This window comes from Leptinotarsa decemlineata, unplaced genomic scaffold (assembly GCF_025532065.1).
Source record: "Leptinotarsa decemlineata unplaced genomic scaffold, Ldec_3_MD MMD2_tig00026282_RagTag_RagTag, whole genome shotgun sequence".
Classification (NCBI taxonomy): Eukaryota; Metazoa; Arthropoda; class Insecta; order Coleoptera; family Chrysomelidae; genus Leptinotarsa; species Leptinotarsa decemlineata.
The window spans coordinates 11,584,089-11,600,691 of NW_027412668.1; the positions used below are offsets into that span (position 1 = coordinate 11,584,089).

General features: G+C 33.7%; 2 protein-coding genes across 17 annotated transcripts in view; one reads left to right on the forward strand and one right to left on the reverse strand.

Moving 5' to 3' along the window:
* Positions 1–14,638, forward strand: part of LOC111502379 (uncharacterized) — a 46,906-nt gene extending 32,268 nt beyond the window's left edge. For 2 of the 3 annotated variants that reach the window (XM_074179817.1, XM_074179815.1), the window contains 2 exons: positions 2,674–2,998; positions 6,939–14,638. In XM_074179817.1, the coding sequence (XP_074035918.1) occupies positions 2,674–2,998; positions 6,939–8,458 (1,845 nt within the window). In that variant the 3' untranslated portion in view covers positions 8,459–14,638. The remainder of the gene's footprint in view (positions 1–2,673; positions 2,999–6,938) is intronic. The other variant, XM_074179816.1, reaches the window with a different exon arrangement.
* l(1)G0196 (inositol hexakisphosphate and diphosphoinositol-pentakisphosphate kinase) overlaps positions 12,431–16,603 on the reverse strand; it is a 79,593-nt gene continuing 75,420 nt past the window's right edge. For all 14 annotated transcript variants that reach the window (XM_074179810.1, XM_074179805.1, XM_074179804.1 and 11 more), the window contains 2 exons: positions 15,691–15,980; positions 12,431–14,207 (listed from right to left, as the gene is read on the reverse strand). In XM_074179810.1, coding sequence (XP_074035911.1) covers positions 14,153–14,207; positions 15,691–15,980 — 345 coding nt within the window. In that variant the 3' untranslated portion in view covers positions 12,431–14,152. The remainder of the gene's footprint in view (positions 14,208–15,690; positions 15,981–16,603) is intronic.

Consider the following 16,603-nt stretch of genomic DNA (forward strand, 5'->3'; position numbering starts at 1 on the left):
TCATCGGCGAACGTGAAATACCTTCCCTTAAGCCCGGCCTACCTCAGTGACAGTACCATCAGTGTATAGAAAAGGGGCCCCAAAACGGAACCCTGTGGTACGCCACAATTATTTTTTATATAATCACTCATGCTCTCACCAACAGCGACAAACTGGGATATTTCCTTTAAAAATGTCTCAATGAGAGAATAAGTTTTGCCCCATATACCCATGCAACATAGTTTGTTCAGATGAACAGCCTATCCGATATTTCACGCCAAACATTTTCGAACACAGTAACGTCAATATCTCTACAAATATTTATTATTCTCTGCCGTATATCCAATATTGAAGCAGGTTCAGTTTCCCACACCTTTTGCTTTGAATAGCCCCATAAAAAAGTCCAAAGGTGTCAAATCTGGCGAGCGGTTGGCCATTCCGTAGGACCTCGACGGTCAATCCAACGACCGAAAAAAGTAGTATCCAAATAATTTCTTACTTGTCTGGAGTAATGTGGTGGTGCTCCATCTTGTTGGAATATAATATCCATATCGAATTCATTAGGATTCGCTTTGACGATTTCAGTGATGAAAGGGTCAACAGTAGTTTCCAGCATATTCAAATACAGTTCTCCTGTTGAATTTTGATCAATAAACAGAGGTCCTGTGGTTTCCCAAACTTTAATTTTTTCTGGATATTGGGTATGTTTTTCCCGGAAAACGTGAGGGTTGGTGTCACTCCAATAACGGCAATTTTGTCTGTGAACATTGCCGTTTAAAAAAAAAAGTACATTCGTCACTAGAACAAATATTGTGAAGATAGGTAGGATGCATTGGTTTTCTTCATGATTTCGCAGAATTCTGTTCTTCGATCAGGGTCATCTTCAGTTAATTGGGGTACCATTTTAATTTTGTATGGATGATTCCTATTTCTCTTCAAAAGTCTCCATACAGTAGAAAGAGACACCTCACAAACATTCGCGACGGAATAAGTAGACTGTTCAGGATTTACTACCATCCCACCAATTATTTTCACTTGCTGTTCTTCCGGAATGGACGGATGACCTGGGGGCTTTTTGTTATGTACACTACCGGTAGTTGTGAATTTAGATACAAGTTCCATCAAATATTTTCTACAGATAGGACGATTCGGAAAACGTTCATTGAAAATCTTTTCGGTCTCGCGGAAGTTACGCGTCGCACCGTAAATAAAAATCGCTTCCATTTTTTCTTCCAATGGACGAGAATTGTCCGTTTTAGAGATTGTTGACGTGGTACCTTTCTACTAGTAAAACCGAAAACTAAATGAGAATATTCTAACTGAACAATGATGTTCATTGTCGTACTGACATTGTTTGTCGTTTTTATAAACAAAAAATAACTTAACAACCCTAATCGTGTTGTTGGAATTGCTATATGGCGCCCAGTCGCCATCTTGAAAGTTTCATCTGTCAATTTCCCTTCAAAATAAAGTATTTTTGCACTAATTTCATTATCCCAAATTTCAATTTTTTGAGTTAACCCGTTCAAAAAATAAAGGGGGGGAACATTAAAGAAATGCACTGTATACATTGATAATTTGCAAATGGGTTGCCTAACTGAATCGCGTGTAGATGCTATTGAATAATATAAATTCTCCAATTTGTCATAAAAAAGAGCATAAACGGAGAGAATATGATACAAGGAAATGGTAAAATTTAGGTTGTTTACTTTCTCTTCAGTGCAACTATGAAGTTGCCAGCAATAAACAGGTGAGCGAGCATTGTTAATATACCTTCATCGATTTTTTCCATTGAAGAATTATTTCATTCCCTGACTAACAGAATATATCCAACTAAGTATTATATTGTGATAAATTTATTCAATGACTGTATTTAACTATTTAACTGTGATACATATATTTAACTATTCTAAAGTGTCGAGTCATTAATTGTAGTGAATTTTGGTATTTAAAACATATTTCATATGTTTACCTGTAAATACATAGATATAGTAATTATCTATTGACACGTCCATGAATGGCAAAATTGTTATTCTTAAGTAATAGAGTTGTCCCTATTTACACTCTGTGTATTTTGGGATGAAATAAACACTTTAAAAAAAATTCAGATGTCTGCGACATACCGATGACATACAATTGAATAGAATTGAATATTGTGGCTACTCTGGATTCATCAACTTTCAGCAATTTACCAATACAAGACCGATATTTTCACGAATGTAAGAGCATGCTTGCTTAAGGTTAATGTGAGATTTATGTTAGCATCATCAGGAGATGATGCTAACTTCGTTAGCAAAACGCGAGTCGAGAAACAGTATTTTTGTTCTGGTGAGAGAAAATATTTTCATCAGATTCATTTCACTCCAGAAGTTCCCAATTCTACTTATCAAATAATGTTCAATGTATGTATACCACAAAATAATGTGGTATCATGATATCTATGCAATAAATTTCCACTTTAGGAAAAATATGAGAACAAAAAGATGCTTTCTATGAAGGAGGTTTAAAAATATAATTATATGTTGTCATTGAATATTTTTTATATTTTTTTCTCTGTTGAAGTTGTTATAAAAGAAGAAGATGTGAGACGAAATATTTAGTGTATGAGCATTCGATCATGCCAGGTGTTGAAAAAATTCCAATAAGAATGAGCTACGAACAAGTTGGTCCTAACCTAAAACCATTATGTTTTAGGAAACACCGGTAAGCACAGTCCATAAGGTAGCGATACCAAGACTGCAACCAGCCACAGTACAGACAAGTACGCCCCCTAGAAAGCTAGCAAAGTACAAATCGCTCCGGCCCAGACTGCAACATTGTGATATTGCGTCGTACAACCCCCAGCCGATCCAAACCGCTTCGGTTGAGGAAAACAGATCTCAAGACTTAAATGATATAGGTAGGATTAAGGAAAGCAACAGTGATGATGAAGAATGTGATGTTCCCGATTTTCCTCTTACAAGAGAACGGCTCGATAGCGTCAGTAACGTCTCCAAGGATGCCATGGATGAATATTTAGGTAAGTTGGTGATCTTTCTGAGCTTTCAAAGCTTGATTGAAATCCTTATTGATCTATATTAACTGTTGTCTCCTTCAACTTTTATAGATCCGATATTTCATTTTATTTATTCATTTAACGTGAATCGTATTTACAATGTACATTAAAACTATATAATATATATAAATAATATATGCAACTATAAATAAATTAAATACAAAAATATATTAAATTCGATGTATACGGAGTGTGGTTGATATCGGAAGTTTGAGAAATTTCTACTTTGATGAAATCCAGTCTATTCTACTTTATGGCATTTTACTATGGGGAAACTCTCCGGCTGCACAGCATCTATTTCTTATTCAGAAAAAGGAGTAGGAAGTATAAAAAATGTATCACCCAGGAATTCCTGCAAACCAATGTTTGCCAAATTGAATATTCTTCCTCTGACCTGCCTTTATATTGTGGAAGTTGCCTGCTACATTCATCAAATGAAAAACACTCTTCCCAGGCATTCGGACATGCATGTCTACCAAACCAGAAACAATCAGCGAAACTATCCAAATCATAGCAATCTCCAAATAACATCAAATGGACCACTCTCAACAGGTATCAGAGTTTACAATCAATTATCCGCTGGCATTAAAATTCAGCCTACACTCTTCAAATTTCGTAACTCCATAAAACGTTTTCTGCAAGAAAATTTACTTTATAACATTGATGAATTTTCAATGTAACTTTTTAAGCAAATAATTTATATTGCTGTTCTTTTTTGTTGTTTTGTAGTTACGTACCTAGTCTTTACTATATTTATATACTTGTACTCAGACATTATATCCTGGCATGTTCTATACCCTAATGGGTCTTTTGAATGAATAAACTGATTTGATTTGATTAACTTGTGCTGAAACATATATGTATAATTTTTCTGATTCTTAGAAACTGACATGTATTATTGATGTACAATTGATATAATATGCTCTCGGTAATTATGATTTGAGGATATACCTTGGTATATGGTATGCTGTAGGTAATTTTGATCGAAGAAGTACCTAAGTAGGTAGATGTTGCAAGCAGCTTCATCGAATCAGAACCTGTCATTGGCATCGCTTTCGGCTTTGCTAAACAAATATTGAACACCGGATGGCAAAAAGATCTATGGACTTCTGGCAGAATCTTCCAGGATTGGCTCACTCCAAGGCGTTTATTCACCCTTCGAAGCTTGATACCAAACAGTTGTTGGACTACAGTAAGGATGACTACGTTATCTAATAGGCCTTCTTATAGGTCACTGTCATTTGAATCATCATATGCAGAGACTCGGACTGTCGGAAGACAGTGTGCGTCGCCTCTGTTTGGAAAATGATGAAACAACAGAGCAAATACTTTGTGCCTGCCCCGCCGGGGACCGAATCAGGTTTTTAGAGTTCGACAGAGCCGTATTCGTACCATCTGACCTGAAAGACCACTCACCATACAAACTAATCGGGTTATTTGGTCGAGTGTAAATAGGTGTGAGCCATAATAAACCCTTGCGGATTGCGGTGGAGTCTCGAATAGACCCACTCACTTTGGACCTTACCTAAGTAGGTATCTCTCACTTATGATTACGTTGGATGTATAAAAATTAGAGTATATAATTGATATGTAATGTATAAGTAATAATTAAATTACAGTATGTCATTCACTACAAAAAGCTACTGTGATAGCGAAACATGTCGTGATATATTTTTTGAAAATAAAGTTCGTGAAGATTAAATCGTAAGGTTTATTTAATGAGAAAACATACGTATTATGTTTCACGCCCACAGATGTTATTTTGAAGTAGTGTCACGAGCACCTGCGTTATTATCCCTTTAAAAAGATACACAAGTGGTTATAGCTGTAATTGGCACTAACGTACAACGAACATTGACCCACTGTCAACCAAAGATCAAAGAGGTCTTCGGAACGGAACAAGATTGGAAAGTGGGTCTATTAGAAATATACTGGGAAAACATACCAAAGAACACAAACAAGACAACCTTCATAAAGGAACCGTCCAAGAAGAGAACAGAAGAACTACTTCAACAAAGCCGGGAACAGCTCTTAACAATTATTATTTCGTTGAGAGGACACCTGAACAAAATTGGGCTTCACAATGAAGACCTCAACTACAGGCTATGCAAGAAAGGGACAGAGACAGCACTGTATATTTTATGTGAATGCATGATGTTTGCTATTGTAGAACTTCGACGGCAGTTAAAAAAGGGTCAACGAATGTTATTGACATTTTACGTAATCCACGTACAGGTATTAGCACATCAAACTACCTGAGTCAACATAAATATGCTTGAATATTACTGGAGTTTTTCTCAACACCAAACCGTTATTTTAGCACCTCGACACGTGTTTCGATCACCATCTTCAAGAGGAAGATCTTCCTCTTCCTTCCTGTTAAAATAACGGTTTTGAGTCGGGAAAAAATCTCCAATAATATTCATTATTCCACTAAAGGTTCCAAACAGTGCATCACAAGTATAAATATGCTTTACACAGCTTTAATACCCAGTCATCGGAGATAAACTCAAGACTTATAAACCACTGAAGAAGCTAGCCACTTACGAGGAACTTTGGAAAGATTTTCAAGGAACTAGGTATGAAGGTGGTTTTTAAAACAAGTCATACACTACAGAGCCTTTTGGGAAGTCCAAAAGACAAAGTCGAGAATTCGGAAAAGTCTGGAATTTACGAAATTGAATGTAAGGACTGCGATGCAAAATATTATGGACAGACAAAAAGATCTATTAAAGTAAGATATAAGGAACACATAGCACACTTAAAATATGGAAGACCTGAAAAATCAGCAGTCGCCCATCATATTTTGCAACAAAACCATTCCATAGACTTCAGTTCATTAATATTAGTTAGACAAGTTAACAACAACAAGCAACTAGATGCCTATGAGAGTGTAGAAATAAGTAAACACGTTATGAATAACGATGACGGACCTATACCAAAGAGCATACTATATAGCTTGTTGAAATAATATTGTTGGGTTTACTGATTACTATATAAGGACACATTGCAAAAATAAATTTGGATAGGCAATATTGTGAAATTAATTTTTATATAGCTGAAAATTGTTTTATATACAGCTATAACAGTTAAAACATATATTGTAAAATAATAGATGAGGAAAAATTGTAAAATTAATTTAGGTTGGTATACCTGTATGGGTGGTACACCTGGATGGTTTACCTGTATGGGATATCTATATAGCATAAATAGGGTTAGCTTCGTGTTGGTTTCTAGTTACTACACCAAAGGTTCCAAACAGTGCATCATGCATCATAAGTATCAACCATTTTGTCAAAATGTAAATTTTTTAAATGCTGTTTTGTTTACTGGCTAGGTAATGTTGGACGACAATGTATACAAATAATAATCACCTTTGGACTGGAAAAAATTCACATGGAATCTTTGAAGCTTATTTTCAGCATCAGTTTTCTTCAAATGTATGGCTTGGGGTACTCGATAATCATTTATTCAGTCGATATTTCCTCCCACCACAGCTAACAGTCGTATCTTACCTTGATTTCCTGCAGGAAGAGTTACCTGTTATTCTTGAAGAAGGTCTTCTATAGCTGAGACAACACTTCTGGTTCATGTACGATGGGGAACCAGCCCATTTTAAAATGAATCTAAGTAATCAATTGTTTACAGTATATCGAAATCATTGGATAGGATTGGATACTGTCAATATTTCAAATAGGCCCGTACAAATAAACCGAAATTTTAGCTGTCATTCATAAACCAATGTGTTAGAATATACTTTATTCAGAATTCTGTTTTCTTTTCAATAACTGCACTGTTGCCATAAAATTCTCATTTATGTGTAATATTTTATTAATGAAGATGGTTTTTATTTATATAATTACATCATCTGCTTCATAATGTATGTATTATTTTTTATCGACAGGTACTAACAGCCAACACGAGGAAGAACTCTCCAAATATTTCAGTAATAATAATGTTAACGAACCAATCGATTCAGAAAATACAGACAAACTATCGACACTTAGGCAACTCCTCGAACAGAACATTGTTGATAACAAATCTTTGGTAACGACAGCACTACAACACAGGGTAATACAGGAGAGCATTCCTTTTTCGAATGCCAGTCTTAATCAAACGCCAGTACAAAACGAAATAACTCACATAACCCCTATTATTCGTCAGGGGGTTTTGCCCCATATGCAGACCAATATTAGGAGAAGGGTTAGTTTCGATACACACGTTACAGAAGAAACGTCAGTACCTCCTAGTCCAAATACTAGAAGGAAAGATTTCAATTTCACACCAATATCTCCTGGTCCTCAGTCTCCTAGTGGTATACAGTCCAAATGTTCCAGTACTACAGCAAGTCCATTCGTGAGCCCAAGGAGCACTCCGGTTATGAGAACCAAAACCGTTTATCAAAATGTTGGCATTTTGAAAAACGAGTTGAGGAAACCATTGAAAGTGAAACGGGAGATTAATCTCACCGTTGAAATCCCCAATGAAAGCCAGTTTTTGAACAGTAGTTCACTCCCAATGTCCGCACCAGTCAGTCCAATGTTGAGCAACAAGTCAGTTTTGCATAAACTCTTGAATTCCAGTAGCAAAGTAGAGTACAGTCCAGGATATTCGGTACCACAAAGTGTTGCTGTACAGCCTGATACCTCTCAAGATGAGCAGTTTTATGCTTCCAATATAGAGTCTAATTTAGAAATGTACAGATCCCAGTCTGTTCCTTTGCACGACATGGTCGCACCCATTGATGAGATCTTGGTACCCGAACAGTCAGTACCTGTGGATGATTTCCCAGAAATTGATCCGATACCTGATACTGATAGTGATAACGTTAAACGAATTTTGAATTCTCTTGACGACCATTCTTGTGATAACAACAACATCGATTTATATAATGTTCATTTACCTTCTAATAACGCTGGCTTGTCAGAGTTTGGGATCCAAATTGCCAACGGTCATCAACAGATCAGCAGTTATACGCAGGGTGATGTGAGTTTCACCAACGTTCAAATGGCAAGGAATGTACGTTCTCACAGTATTGGAGATATCATCATGACTTATCAACCTAAGTGTTTACCATCTAGATCTGTTCCAAGCACTCCCCTGCCTTTTTCCCAGATAGTGGAAGAACCTTTAAAAGCAAACTACACAAATTCGAGATCTTATCCTTCGACTCCTCGGAATACCGGTGAAACTTTCACTTATGGAGTCAACGGAGATTGTTTGTTGAATGGTCAACCCATCAGGACAGACAGTGTGGAGAATCTGGAATTCGTTCAGAACTTTGAATTGAATGAGGAGAATAACATTGAACAGTTGCCACAAGACAAGAGTTTTACTATGGATGGTGAGTTTATAATGGAGAATGACCCGCATCTGATAGGTACGGTTTTGATGGATCAGAATTACAATGGTAACATCGAATGAGTTTTTCGATGCATTATTTTCACTAGGGTTTCATATGTACCATGCCATATTTTTACAGTACTCACATTTATACAATTATGCATTGGTCTTGCGTAGAAAAATATTTATACCAAAATCTGAGCTTACCATATTTCTCAAACAATGACCGTTATTTCAGTTATTTATATAAAGGACATCTTGTAAATATGGGCAATAATATAATTTTTGGTATCAATTTATAACTATTTCCAGACCAATATACATTGTTACGTTAGTATAAAAGCTAACCTGGAATGTCATAGAAAAACGAATCCACATGTTTCTTGACATGATATGAAATCGAAATTCCAGGTTAGCTTTCCAAATTTTTGCCACCGCAGTTGTCGGTTGATTGGTCAAACCACCAACACTGACATAAAAACTTGGCAAGTTGACTTAGGTGTCACACCAATAGGTGGTTCCACTTATGTCTCGCTTGCGTTTACGCAGTTATTTCTATCAAGTACTTTTCTTGGTTTTTCACATTTTGTCTTCAATCGAGGACCGCCTGTCCGGTACTGACGATGCCCAATAGGATGAAACAACTGTCTACCAGTGACTCTTTTTATTATCAAACAACTACTGTATATTCATCAATTTCTATTTGATTTTCTTGGTATTTAGTTGGAAAGTGATGTTGTGAACGGCCAATGTAATCTGACACTTGTACAGAAAATAGCCAATTGATGAAAATGTGATTCAAGCAAAATCCTTATCTCATGTGGTCAATAGTTTATGCCATCAACGACGCTTACACCACAAATAGTACGAACTTATTTGACTCAATAATCGATATTCAATGTTTATACAGCACATAGAAATTATTTGCACTGAAAATCGATCAACTTTTTTCACATGGCCCTTGTAGTAAGAGGTATTTTAAAACTGTTGCATTTACATTAACGATAGATAAGGTGCATGGTCGAGAAATAATAAAATTAGATTTTGTCAGCTCAGATGAAAATGTTTATGGGCTGAAGATTATAATTGAGACCAAAATTTCAATTATTGAGAAAAAGCGTTGGATTTTGGGGTAGAATCACCATAGTATAACTACTCACTACAAAGGTTGACCCCGCTCCTCTCATATTTCCACTAGGATAATGATGGAAGATATAGAATTGTTTTCATGAGTAATAGAAAATATTCATTCATGAATGTAATTTTTTTTGTATCACCTCTATATACCAATCAACAAAATGAATAAGTATTTAATGGGAAAAATCGAAATTTTACAAATTGTAAATGAATTTTCGGGATTACTCTGCCTGTTTTTATCCCTGTTATATCGTATGAAAATAACACCAAAAATTAAATTTCAATTATTAACTTACATATCTGGGTAATGCATATCCAAGTTTTTGTTAAAACATCTTTCGTCAATTATTGGATAACCTCGGGGCATTTGTATAAATTGAAGAAGTGTTCAAGGAATTAGTGTTTATAAGAAATCAAGTAACAAGAACTTGATATTTTGAAAAGCTATCAACTAACATTTTCAATTTATAGTGCTATTCATTAGGAAAGTATGCACCTCTTGACATTTTAGTGGTATTGAGGTGGCTGAAACAATAGTTGAATCATCTGTTAAAAGAATTACTGAAGCATGTTCGGTAACTTGAAAATTTTGAAGATGCTTTTGACAGTCACATAAATCTGGTCCATACACAACAACGAATATTTTAAACCCTGACAAACAGTTCCATGTGGAACACCATCACTTTCGGTATGAATTGCACATATTAATAAATTACTTTTAGTGACTCTCTAAAATTAATATTCATTATTATACAGAAATTTGCCTATTTGAAAGTTATCTGAACATAGAAATAAAACTACTACTCATCTCAATCCACAGGTATGATTCCAGTATCAAGCTGAGATTAGTTTTCATTGATGATAACCCGAAACAACATATGCCTAATCTGTAGGGATACTCGTAAATTTAACAAAATTCAATATACTGGCCTATTAATCAGTGCACCAGGATTGGGATATATATTGAGAGGTGAAAAAACGGCACATATGTTTGCCAATCACTCATACCGGTGAATAGCTAACAAAAAACAAGGAATATTTATTATTTATTTATTGATCCTTAGAAATATAATAGAATGTTACCAATTCTTTCAATATAGCTGAAAGTATATTCTAGTTATTTCTTTTTTTTTTTGAACAATCACAATAAAACACAAGTACATTCTACATCAAAAGGGAATATAAATTCGTACTCCTGGGTTGCTTTAATTGTTTTAATCATTGATCTACCATATACATGCAATTGTACTGTAAAAATATGGCATTTAAAGCTTTCAATCCAACTGAAAAGTTTTGAAGTCAAAATACTTTTTTTTTCTTTTTTAAACAATAGGTAGGTTTTATGAAATTTTAAAATTACAAAAGATTATCTGTGATAAATTATATTTGGAATATTAGAAGCACTAATTTTTTTCGATTTTTAAATAAATTTTATTATATTTTTTTATTGCAAGCTTGGTTTTTACTCCTTATTTGGATGCATGCGCGAGAGTTGTTTGACATCTCTTTCATTATGGTTGTTTCTGCGTGTTTGTTCTTTGCTCTCTGTGCATTGTTCTTTATGTAATTGTTTGTTGGTGGTGTATATGCCTAGTAAAACAGTTTTTTATACTTGACGTAGAATATTTGCTGTTGATGAAGAAGTTTGGGGTCACAGATAAGAAGAGCTGGCAAAATTTCTGAGACATTTGAATTCTCGGAACTCGCAAATCCCGTTCACAATGTAGAGAGGAAGAAAGAATCGATTTTCTGGAAGTATTAGTGGAAAGACGGGAGAGTGGCAGACTGGGGCATGAAGTACCATATGGACCGATATTTGAACAAGCACTCCAACCGTCATCCACGGTAGAAGAGAGGGCAAGGCGTAACTGTGAACCGGAAGCCTACAAATATGAAAAATTCGTTTCTGGTTAACAGAAATAGCGAGGCCGAAATTAACCGAGTATCACGACCAAATCAAACCCACTTAAAAGTCAGTAAGACATGGATACCGGAACCTCATAAAACAGATTTGCCTAATAATTAAAGAAGTGTCTGACCAATCGGGCACAAAAGCAGTCGGTCGTTCGATACTAAGCCCCATTATAAGTACAAATGTACCAGGACCATTTCTGGTTTGTGTATTACAGCAAGGTAGATCACTCTAGCAGACGTCAAGTATTAAAACCTGCAGACCATGGCTAACATTGAACAATATATTCGACACCGCCCGTGGAAGCCTGTACTGCATGATTAAAATCCTACAATTCCGCCTGAAGAGATTCAATCTGAACAAGCAATTTAGAAAAGCCTTGTTGCAAAAATCCGGTTTGAAGAAACAATGTTTTAGTAAGCTAAAATCTGTATTTCGAAACTATGGGACGGACACAAGTGACCCACTGTTTCGACCTTGACATTGTGAGATCACAGTGACCTTGTCACTGGTTTCCTGTATGACAGGAAAGGGACTCAAATGAGAAGGAATCTCTATGAGCTATGCAGAAAAAGAATCTCATAAAGAATGATGCACAGAGAGCAAGCAGTGAATACTGTGTGCGCACTCAAAACCATCCTATATATACCGTTTATAAGATTTCGGATTTTCACTATTTGTTATGTGTATACAAACTCATCAAATATTGCGCACTTAGTGTATGTAATATATTTTGATAATCTAGCTTTATAAACAACCCTGATGAAAGAGGTAATGAGCGATATTTTGTTTCAATATATTTTAAAATAATTTTTTTTTAACTATTCGAGACTACAAAAATATTATAAATTTGTTGTATTTCTATAATTTTATGTAACATGTTTGGCAATTAGAAATTCTCTATACTGCTTGAAAACCTGCAAATTGTTTTTATTTCAAAAATGGCTCACAGTTAAAGTGTTGCATTTTCTATTTGATAGTAGGGTTTCGCTTTTCTTCGCAACTCAATTATATCTGGAATCCATGATGTGGGTTGAATCCAACACTCATCAGGTTCAATTAATATCTAGATTAAGTATTCCAAATTTGCAATTTTTTTCCAAGCCACAGATTTATCTTTTTTCATCAATTTTCTAATGCAATCTTAGTTTCAACTAGATAGGGTTTATGTGAAGTAGAACCCTAACCATTGGCACTTTTACCACCTCAACTATTAAAATACTTTCTCGAACTGTATTGTTGCTGTATATGATTTGATTGTAAAAAAACATTTTTGCAGGAGTTATTAAAATATTTTACCAATCTTATTCAGAGAATGTAGATAGATTTAGTAGATATTTTTGAACATACAAGGTTTCAGATATCGTTGGGGTCTGAAGAAATAATGGAGTTGAATATACTATATGGAACATTTCTTTATATCATTTGTGGATACTCTACTATCAATAGGTTGTAAATAGCTATTTTTAACTTACTCCCATGTGAGATTTGTAATAAATGGTACAGTCGGTACACAGATTTGTAAAAAGGTGGTTATATTAACCTTCGCCTATAACCTGTGCCTAGCTTTTTATACCATAATCATAGTATGATTAATATGTACATCCAGTTTTTGTTTACACTACTTAACGATTCGCTCTGAAAACGATAGCAGTAAAGATATACAGAAAGGTGGACCAAACTTACAAAATATATAAAACTATGTTTCTATACATTTTTTTATACTTTTTTATCCATTCGAATTATGGTTTGAAGATATGTGAAAACATTTTATTTCAAGATTTTGATGAATATAGGATGATAAGGCTGTGACATGCAGACAGACGGCATAGTGAAGTTATTTTTAGTTTTTTGTTCAGTTAGTATATTACTAGATTATCTGAATACTTGAAATTGAAGTAATTAATTCAGTTACTCCTAAAATGTAGATTATTTTGCAAGTCTACTTAAACACTAGAATTTAACGAAACTGTTCAGTTGGTTCATCTTGAGAAGAACTTTACTGTTATGGCGTTTCAAAATTTTTATTGAGGCAGCTGTGTTTTTTATATATGCTTCCCTGAAAATGCATCACATCACAAAACGAAAATGACAAAATTGCACTCAACTATGGTTACTGCCCACTTTGTCTAATTGTCTTCATTTTGTGTGAGCTCCTGGTATTAAAACACTGCAGATTAACGGATTGTGAGTGTGTCGAGTTTCAAAGTGACAAAAGTTGACGGAAATATCAAAAACCTTATACGTTAAATATTATGATTGATTGTCTTTTTTTCAGAAGCAGTGAAACTTGAAATTAAAAATATTTCTGTGGTTTTCTACAAAGAAATAAACATCAATTTATATGAATTATTTATTGAGAAAATTTGTATTAAATTATATTTGAATACACTATTGATTTTCAAAAACTTTTAAATGAACTACATTTGTACTGTAATTATATTCACGTTATTTTCAACACACCTATCGAAACTAACCAAAACTTGATAAATTCTATTGTAAATAATCAATGAATTTCTATAAAAAGTTCACATATTATGTATGATTTTGAAGAATTAATTTCAATTCACTCTTTGTAAAACAGTAGGGGATATTTCATAATTGGTACATTTTCAATTTTTCTCTGTCCTTCAAAAACCTATGAGTCGAATAATGACTTCTAAAGACAATATTATGGCGTGCATTACTCCCAATCGTGGTTGATCTTGTTCGGTGGTTTTTCGGGCTCACTTTTTGTTAGAATTGATCTCTTCATTTTCATATGTATTGGTAGGCCAGTCACTGAAATTTTACCCATTATTTCAGTTGAAGTAACGTAATGTTTATCACTCATATCGTTATCACTGAAATCTTGGTTGAATTTTAATGAAATTCATTCTTTGAAGTACTTGGTCTGAATATGCCAAAAAATATGTGTTGTTTTTATTTGATCTTTTGAAGGTTACTTTTTTCAATGTATGGCAACATATACATATAAATTACTGACAAAAAGTCTGAATACATAATTGGTAAGCTCATTTTGTAAAGTGAAAAATTTGGAAAAAATTGTGGTATTTTTGCAACACATTGTTAAAAACTCGTAAAGAGCTGTTATTTTATGAAGTACAAATTTATTTCAAAGGTGAATTGAAACGTTAGTAGATTAGTTGGATGTTTTGGTGTATACTATTTGTATCCATATTAAAAAAATATATTCGTATATCTTGTTTAAATTTTGTTTTCTTTATAGATTAACATTGCTCAAGTCATTAACAGAAAGTACAATGGAAAAAATTCTGAAAGTTGGGCAATTTATTTGGGTTTTTTTAACAGAAATGATTACTGCACAAGAAATAGAACTGAATGACTCAAATGATTTTAACTAATATAGTCAAATTGCTTGCAGGTTGCAAGAATTGTCAAACCTAAGAATCTAGAATTGTTTACATCGATTCTCCCAATGATGACTTTCAGGAAAAATTAGCATAGTCAATTTCACTCAAACTGCCATTTCATCAAAAAATTTGTTCACCCCTCACGTTAAATAAATAGTCCACGTTTAGCAAAATAAATTATTTCAGATTGACATTTATCCTGCCAATGAGCTTTATTCGTTAGGGATCAAAATTGTGGTAGTTTTTTATTTTATTGTTGGCAATCATGATTTCTATACTAACTGTCAATATAATTTCTGATGATTCACAACTAAAATTAAACCATGGTTACTATATAAGGGAAAGAGTTTGCAAAATATCATTTTTGATTAACATTTGAGGCAGGCACTGAGGCGTTGTGAAAAAATGAACAATAAACGATTGTACCATCATACATTTTAATATTGAAAGTTAATGTTACTGTTCTGATAATGGAAGAGTATGCAGATGAATAATAAGTTTCTTAAATAATACTTAATAAAACTTGATGTTAAAATGGTGAAATTCAAGTCCCCAGTTTTTACTTTCGAAAACTAAAAAACTATGGTGTTAGATCCTTATAGATATTGTTTCATCGATTACGTTTAAGTTATTCAAAAAATTACTCAAATTCAATGATGATAAGGTGAAGAAGTGTTGAAAACAAGATGCAGTTTATTTTATTATATTTATTCTTTATAAAATGAGGAATTCAGATGAAATAAATAAAAATCACAAATGATGGTAAATAATTTAGGATTTCATTAAAAAAATTGAAATACAATGGTTTTGGTGTAAATCATCAAAATACATCAATTAATTCAATTCAGGGAAATATTGAAGTACAAAAATAGTGAAAGAGATATAATTACTTTTTCTTCTCCATGTTGAATCCATCAGTTACAGATGATTTTTCTGAATTACTCTTAGTAGCCTTAATATTATCCTTGGCATCGTTACTTTTTTTCTTTTTCTTGCTACTACTACGACCTAAGGAAAATATACTTTTACTAGAAGATTCTGCGATCACAGGCGATGATCCTGAACCAGAAGTATTAGGTTCTGCTTCACTGTGAACCCTTGGTGGAAAGTTCATGGCAACAGAAGCAGCATGTTCTGCTTCATCAACTCTTGTTGTGGTAAATCGCTGGGATTTGACAGTCTGCAAAGTACTTTTTATTTGAATGCACTTCAACATAAACTAAACTTTTCTACAAATCCATAGTTTATAAACCAATAACTCAAGTCGAAAACAACTGATTAATAACATTAAACAGCATTAGATTTAATCAACTAACGGTCAAAACCTCTCTGTCTGGCTACTGGAACCATCCCATTCTACAATTGAATTGATACTCTTCTGACAGCTGAAGAATTAATGATACCCACAGAATTGAATTATTGTTTTATGTCTTTGTGTAGTGTTTTGTGTCTCGAAAATGTTATTATTTCAGTGTTTTTTATTTTCATCATGTATCTAATGTCTGATTATTTGAAAATAGTTATATTTCAACACGCAGAAACTTCTTTTTGAGCCCTGAAGAAGAATTCAATTAAATTCGAAACAAAGGCAAGAAAACAATTGCATATAAAAAAAATTATTCTGTTAAGCAACTATCCCTTCTTTAAAAAATCATGAATAGTATTATTGATTTTCATCAAGTAATGGGTCGGTGTTTCCAAATTTTAATGTGTTGGTCAATATGTATCTTAAAATTGTTACTAGCCTGATATGTTTGTTACAGAATGTGAGTGATATATATCATTATTTACTATCTGAATGAA